Source organism: Nelusetta ayraudi, unplaced genomic scaffold (genome assembly GCF_046127955.1).
Source record: "Nelusetta ayraudi isolate G7.1 ecotype Tasmania unplaced genomic scaffold, CSIRO-AGI_Nayr_v1 ptg000129l, whole genome shotgun sequence".
NCBI lineage: Eukaryota > Metazoa > Chordata > Actinopteri > Tetraodontiformes > Monacanthidae > Nelusetta > Nelusetta ayraudi.
The window spans coordinates 56,313-64,179 of NW_027466179.1; the positions used below are offsets into that span (position 1 = coordinate 56,313).

Sequence of the window (7,867 nt, forward strand, 5' to 3'; positions counted from 1 at the left end):
GCTGATGCCTCAAGCTATGAGTGGTTGAGGAAGTAAAAATATAAATTTCATGAAGGCGCTCTGTCACCACACTGTGACTGTGACGGTTATCTAAATAGTCAGGCTTAGAGGAAGAGCTTCAGGTCGAAATTGAAGGACAGCAGTTTGATCTTTTGTTTTTAATACTATATATCATTTTAAAACTATACATATATATATACATATACATATATATACATATGTATATATATATATATATACATATATATATATATATATATATATATATATATATATATATATATATATATATATATATATATATATATATACATATATATATATACATATGCACAAACTTGTGTTCATTTTGGGTTTATATAAAAAAGATATAAAGAAAGACTACAAAATCTGACAATTACTCTGGATAGTTTTGTGTTTTATTGAAAATAAATACATATGTAAAACAAAAAATATCTTTGGAACCCTGTGCCTTAAATCTTAATTTATTGACAGAGCAGCATCACACCGGCAGCATTTTCTTCACTGGTCAGGATCATGTCTTCTCCTCCTTTTTGTGCAAAATCTTTGAGCTGTGTGCACATGTGGCTGCGCTGGCATCCGCTGCTTCACTGCAGGGAAGAAGGCAAATCGTGGATGAAATCAAATGAATCGGCAAAAGGGGTATTTAAGAAAAATGATGAAGTTTGATTATTTTGTTTGTGTTTACGATGTGAAGTGATCCGTGACTTTGGTTATTGGCGCAATGACTGAGGCTTCAGCCTCGGTAGGAGTGGTGCAGTACCAGAACTTGTAGTCTGACGGGAGGCTCACGCCTAATCTGTGGTCCACTCTAATTCTGGAGATTTGCTTCTGAAGGTCCTTCTCCGAGCAGCTGTGAGCGCTGAACGCATAGCCGATGAACAGCAGCGTCCCTCCCATGTACATCTGAGCGTACCAAACAATGAAGATCATAGAAACATCAAGAGTCACCTTGTACATATCTCACCGTCCTTCGCATCTCCTTTAACATCAACGGCATCTGTTTTGGGTTATTTTTGAAGATGTTCTAAGAAAAGAATCTTCAGTATGTGCACACAACATTTCAACACTGCAAGCAGGAAGTGCTGTCCTAAAATACTCAATTGTGCGTATGTGTCACTTCTGTCCGGTAATCTTCAGCGTGATTAGTGTGTTGTTCATTTCACAGTATAAAGATTAACAATTTAGGCAGCCAGTCGTGCCTTTACAACAGTTATCTGGGCTGAACTTCAACCCCCATGTTCCCATTCTATCCCTTCTTCTCCTTGAGGGAAGGCCTGCACTTGCTGCTGATGCTGCTGCTGCCACCCAGTGGTACCAGGGAGAGCATGCAGCAAAAGGAGAATCTGCAGCCTTTTGGCAAAGCCTGCAGTGATTTTTTTTTTTTTTTTACTGACCACAACCATCCCGGGTGCAGCGTTATGACGCTTCCGCAGCAGCATGTTTGGTGCTCTGCAGCTGGCCCTCCCATAAGACATCTTGTACTTCACCAGGCGAAATGAATCCATCTGGCACTGCAGAAAATAACAACAACACAGGGTTTCTAAAAAAGATGTTCTGTACAACATCTGGCTTATAAATGTGTTTATGCTGTGTATTTTTTTTTTAAATGCACAGCTGCAATTTCTGCACATTTAACTGACATTCTCATCGTCTAAACTTGGATTTCTATGACAAAGCAGTGAGTCACAGCCTGCACAAGACAGTGGATGACAAGTCAATTTTGCAACCTACTTAGATGGAAGTTCTAATTCGGTCTAATTCATTCTAATTAATTCTAATTCTAATTAATTCATTTCATTTTGCTCTCCTCACACCTGAGTACACGGTGCGGTTCTGTTCCTGTTCCTGCTCCTGTACAGCTGATCCAGCACTTCCTCCTCGGGCTCCGTCATCTCGTCGCTGTGCTGCGGCATCCGAGTCACACACACCACCAGGATCTGTTGGCTGTGCGGGGGCTGGCCCGTGATGAAGGTGTCGTACTCCAGGTCCATCACCTCCGGCATGTGCGCGGCGCTACAGTAGCACCGCCTGCGTCCCGCCTCCCCCAGCAGGGCGGCTCGCAGCAGGATGGGGCACAGCGTGACTGGGACGGTGGGTGTGAAGGAGGCGGGCCGGCGTTCCAGAGGGGGGGGCTGCCACTCTGGGGCAAAGGGATGCAGTCCTGCCCTGCGAGAGTCAGGGTGAGAACGACATAATATTGGTTTCTAGACATTTAGAACAAAAAAGGAGGGGGGGGGGGGGGAGCAGAGTGTCGTACCCAAGTCTGATTATAACGTCGGCGTAGCAGGGCTCAGCCTCGGGCGAGGGGATATCCTGCTGCGGTTTCTTCCTCTCCTTCCTGGAAACACGACGGGCAAAGCTGTTATCAGGGTGACGCGGAGATCAACGCAGTATGAAAGTGTGAAGCCTCTGGCAGGGCTCAAGTGCTCCGGCGCGCACTTGATCAATAAAACAAGCATTGCAGGATCGATCACTGGCTTCTGCGACGGCAAGAAAGCTGCCGTGGCTTCGATTGCGTGAAGTAAAGACACGTTCAAAACAAAAAGAGGGCACCACTGAGGGCTCTTGTTTCACACCCCCACACGAGGGAGAGGATTTAGGAAAACGACTGGAGGGCCGAGGCCTCGTCTTGAAGGGGAATTTGAAAGGTGACTGTAAGAGCCGGTCCATCACCTTCTAAACAGCACAGTCAGATCTGATCACTGCTACTTGAGGGAGTTGTGTTCAATGAGAAACGCTGTCCGGTTGTGTTCAAACTGCCAACAGCGCGGTCACTTACTCGCACAAACGCCTTGCTTTTGTCATTAAAGAAACCCCTGACTATACTATAAGTCTCATCCTTTTTTTCCCTTTTAAAAGCACCTGACTGGTCCGGTCATATTGACCAGACTGGCTGAGGACGAGCCAGTGCGGTAACAGATAGGAGTTTATTCCTTCAGATGAGTTTGCAAAAAACTGGCTTGAAATCTGAGCAATAAAACTGTTAAAAAAAAAAATTGTGATTGTTGCCACTCTGCGATTGGCCCAAAAAGTTAAAAAGATCAACGCTGTGAACTGCATCTGTTCAGTTCGCACCTCGGCAGCCTGCTGCTTGACCCCGGGGTGCCACCTGCTGGCGCTGACAGATGTCCCTTCACTTTCTTTAACTCCTTCCTGTTCTTGCTGGCCCGCGCTGCCTTCTGTGCCGCCCGCTCAGGTGGGTTCAGGGAGTGCAGGAGAGCGGACTGCCTGGTCCTCGGTGGGGCACCTGCCACCCGCTTGCCATCGTGACATTTGATCCCTGAAGGAGACAAAAAGGTCGCTGAGAAATGCGGGCGGATGGCGAGCAACACGGGTGACCGTGAACAGGATCCCCTGTGGTCCTATTCAATAATGTTGAGTTTGCAAGATGAGGTGATAAGCGATATTTGTTTTTTTTGGTGACTTCTTCAAAACACGCTCTGCTTTCTCAAACTTTCATGCAATCGATGCAGTTTGAGGAGGCGAAAAGAGTTTTTTTGGAGACGGACTGTGTTCACAGTTACCCATGGCGGCGCGGTAAAAATCTGTCCAGTTGTTCAGTGTTTTCTGCACCCGCTGCTGAAGCCTTTTCAGGTCCCAGCCTGGATTCCATCCTTTGTGAGCTGACAGCTCCTTCAGCATCTGCACTTGTTTCTCCAGCGGGATGACCTTGAAGGTCCCCTCGGGCACCTGTCATTCATCACAACAGCAGGGCAGGATTTACCTTCACAAAAATGCTTTTCTTCAGGCAGGTTTGTTTCAGCAGACCTTTAAATCTTCATTTGGAGATTTGGTGTTTTAAAGCATTTAAAGGTCTCATGTTGTGTAAAATTCACCCACATTGGCAAAGAATATGAGCCAGTGAACTCCCCAGAAATGAGAAAATCTCTGAGCAATGTCACAAAGGTAACTGAAACCATTCACAGCCTTTGCAAACATGTGGAAGGTCTAATAAAGCTTTGGTTTTAGCAGAAAGCTACAACTGAGCATTTAGCAGGAGGCTGAAAACAGAGGGCTAATTTTTTAAGCCTTGTTTTTTTTTTTGTAGGGTGATTTTTAATGAAAAGGCTGAAAAGGGGAGAGGAAAGTCAGGTTCCCAGGCCTGGTAAAACAGTGATGTGAGACTTTGGTGGAACAAAGCATCTTACAGGTTTTATTCTTGGATTCTTCTCGCGCTCCAACAGGATGTCACGGCCTGTCGTGGAGATTAACTTCACTCTGGTCTAGAAACAAGGCCAAAGGGTAAAATACAGTAGATTTTCATTTTTCCACACCAACTTAATTTCATTTAATTGAGATATCCCCCTCACCCCCCCGAAGACTCACGCTCTCCTTTGGTTGGATCTTGTACGGCATGGCGGAGAGGGGAAGCTGCACGCTGTGGCTGCTGCACCTGAAGATGAGGACGGCAGAGGTGCCGCTCAACAGACGGACAGAGATCACATCTGACACCTGCAAGGGAAATGCACAAAAGATTTCCTTCCCTTTTGGAAAAACTGAAAATAAGTCAATTAATCAAAATAAAACCAAAACGCAAGTTAATTGGAAAATAGCTTTTTGAGATGGATGGACAACAAAACAAGTCCTGGTCTTGCTTCCACTTAATCTACTCCTGTTTTGCACCAGAAACAACGGAAAATCTACAACATCCTAATAATCAAAACTATGGCAATTTTTCATCACGTTTCAGCACTTTCGACCGCACCTGCATGGCGATGTTCTTTCTTTTCGTGTGTCGAATGCGCCAACTCCACACCTCAGTGATGATTCCCTGCTGGTTTATCTTGAAGCCACCCTCCTGGTGCCACACGGCTTTAATGGCCGAGCTGCAGGATCAGAGGGAAGGAAATCCTCGATTATATTTCAGTCAGAATGTATTTCCTTTGCAGCGTTGCAATTAAGAGTCATGACCGTCAGCAAAAGCATCATGGCATGGTGTGTTACGGCTGAAATGTCTAGGTACAAAAAAAAAAAAATGCTTTTGAAAGCGTGACCTTCCTGAGCGGTGGTGTGGCTTCAGATATGAAACCATCTTGTAGTGTTGTTGCAACCAGCTTGGTCCTTGTGACACCCGGAACCCACCTCTGTGTCACAGTTCCGTGGCCGAACGCCGTGATGGTGGCCAGGACGACGGGGCGCATGCTGTCGCTGAACACGTTGGTGTAAAAGCCTCCGCGGGGAAGACTCGAGCGGCTCTGGCAAACTGCGATGTAACCCGATGGGTAGCTGAGAAAGGGGCGTGGTCAAGGCTTTAAGGTGGCAGCTCGAGACAAACATAGGCCGTGCATAAAGATGGGCACAGCTTCCGGTCTCAAAACCTGCATTATATTGTTTGGCCAGCAGGGGCCGCCAAAAACGGTTGCAAAAACTCAGTCAATGGAGAACAACAAACAGAAGGATACTATATGGTGGAGGAGCCGTCGTTGAGCTTGTGGTGCAGCTTTAGCTTGGTCGGACCGGACCGGAGCTTCTCCTTGAGCTTGTGCGTCGCCCTGAGGAGAGCTGCAGACTGGTTCTTCTTCTTCCAGTTTCTGTCAGTCGGTTTCAACTTTGACTCATCATAGTAACGCACAGTTTGGGTCTTAGCCAGATCTTGATCGTTGACTTGCAATTTTCTTTATAAAAAAAAAAAAATCATTTAAAAAGGCAGAATTATATAGAGAGGGTTAAAAGGCAAAAAGAAAGAACACTTAAAGAAAATGTAGAAATATATATTTTTTTACATCTACGCTTTAACTGGTTTAAGTGTCCCAAAACCACAGTTTGGACCTCACTGAATATGATGTAACACTGACACTCACCCAAATTCTTTAAAGAGAAAATTGTTGGCTACGGACTCCAGGTTCCTAGCCACCTCCAGACGCTCGGCCACCCACTGAGATAGCCGGATCCACTCGGGTCCATCGCAGGAGGGCTGCTTTGGTTGGATGATCCAACCTGGACAGAGACGACGGAGCCAGCTGAGGCACCAGCAGCAGCAGCAAAGAGAGACAGTGACACCCATGAGTGTAACATGAGTGTCTTCCAACCTTTTTGTTTACAGCTGCTGGACAGCAGGGGCATGGTAATGGTTGTGGAGCTGTGAGCTGTGGAAGAGACAAACTAATCTGTCAACTTCACATCTAAAGACAAACACCTATGTTTTTTTTTTTTATTATTGTATACACGAGATCTGCGTCTTTTTTTTTTTTTTGTTAAGCAAATTCAGCTTCTCATGTCAACAATCAGCAGGTTCAGCCTTCAAAATTCTCCAATTTTACTCCAGTATGATTCTTTGTAACTAAAAAACTCTAAGTATGAGGCAAGAAATTCTGGATGGAGGTCTGTTTTAAAAAATACACACCAACTGTCTTGCAGTACATAAATTACACAATGAACCCGTGCATAAACGCAATACAACAAAAGAAAATAGATAAATTGTGTGCTTACATGTTGGTTAAGAGCATTTATTATTTACATTTAGGCTTTATTTCAACTTGACTTTTTATTAATAAAATAAGCACAACCCTTAAAACTATCATTAAGGCCTGTTCATACACAAGACTCAACTTTTCCAGAATTTCAACACGCCTCTTTCAATAGCAGGTCTATTTAAAAAAAAAAAAAAAAAGAGCATGATAAGCTTGTTATTGCAACCTAATTAAATTAAACAAGAATATGTTTTTCCTCAGTGGCAGTTTTTGCTATGGCCAATGTGGGCAACCGCTGCGGGCGCCCTCAAAAAGGTGCTTTCGGTGGGAAAGCACCCCCCCCCCAAAAAAAAACCCTCGGCCCAACCGGGGCTACTGAGCCAGCGCCCCTCCCCAGCTGTACCTCGCTGTTTGCGCCTTTTCGATGACCCATTCTCGCCCTCCTTGCGCTCTCTGACCGGAGCTCCGCCTTTCACCGGCGGCCTGCCCTCCTTCCGCCCGTCCGGAACGCTCTCCCGGCGGGACGGCGCCCGTCCGGGCTGAGGCTCACCGGACCTGGACGACCTGCCCTCCTGCTCGGCGCTTTCCCGGCCCGCGGTCAGCGCCTTCCACGGCTCACCCAGCAGATCCTCGATTCCTCCGGGCACGCGGCGCTTCTTGCCCCACTTGTGCCTGCCGAGGATGATGGCCAGCTCGTCCAGCAGCTGCGGAGCGACCTGCTCCGTCAGCTCCTTCATGCTGAACGCTGTCATGGGCAGCGGGGTGTCGGGTTCACCGTCAGCACCGGTTCCATCCGAGCGGCCCTCGGCTGGCCCCACTTCGGTTTTACCTTCTTCTTGGTCATTCCTTCCACTGCGTCAGGAAGGGGGGGGGGGGACGAGTTAATGTAAACCAGGAAAGAAAGAACACAGTGTGTAAATGCGCGGTCGGTGGCTGTAAATGATTCTGATTCTTTGGATCACCTCGAGTTCCCCACTTGGGTGCCTTGGTGCGCCAGGTTCAAAGGGGGGACGTTCGCTGCCGCCGGAATTCCTTTTTGCTTTGAGGGCTGCAAATGGCAGAACGCGGTTCTCATAGTGTTCGGGTTCCTTTAAAGTGCCCAGTGTTCGAATCACCGACTCACCTGGTCGAAGAAGTACAGTGGCCGAATCCCGCGTCCCCTGCGCGCGGAAGAGGGCTTCATCATGCAGCTCGAGCCCGGAGGATTCGCAAATACATAAACAAAAAAAAAACACCCTTTCAAGATAAAACTGGAGTCATCTAGAAGTAAATACTAGGCCTAACCCTTAAAAAAAAAAAAAAAATATATATATATATATATATATATATATATATATATATATAACATGTCCCTACATCCTACTCGAACTGTTACTTGAATACACGTCCGTCACGGTTCCAGTTGAAAAAAACAACATCCTAACCAACTGAAT

At 46.3% G+C, this 7,867-nt stretch overlaps 1 protein-coding gene across 2 annotated transcripts; it reads right to left on the reverse strand.

The window, feature by feature from the left end:
• Window positions 1–405: 405 nt before the first annotated feature.
• LOC142904582 (uncharacterized protein C3orf20-like) lies at window positions 406–7,731 on the reverse strand. Of its 2 annotated transcripts, none has more exons than XM_076050771.1 (17): window positions 7,558–7,731; window positions 7,397–7,482; window positions 6,838–7,286; window positions 6,054–6,110; window positions 5,862–5,961; window positions 5,427–5,639; window positions 5,107–5,250; window positions 4,730–4,850; window positions 4,351–4,476; window positions 4,173–4,247; window positions 3,549–3,714; window positions 3,100–3,304; window positions 2,282–2,362; window positions 1,839–2,190; window positions 1,419–1,535; window positions 785–927; window positions 406–611 (listed from the first exon to the last, which is right to left on the reverse strand). In XM_076050771.1, exons 1-17 carry the CDS (start codon window positions 7,618–7,620, stop codon window positions 536–538), a joined length of 2,574 nt encoding a protein of 857 aa, XP_075906886.1. In that variant the 5' UTR covers window positions 7,621–7,731; the 3' UTR covers window positions 406–535. The 2 variants fall into 2 exon arrangements, with proteins under 2 accessions (XP_075906886.1, XP_075906885.1); XM_076050770.1 differs by having other exon boundaries at window positions 5,826–5,961.
• Window positions 7,732–7,867: the final 136 nt, after the last annotated feature.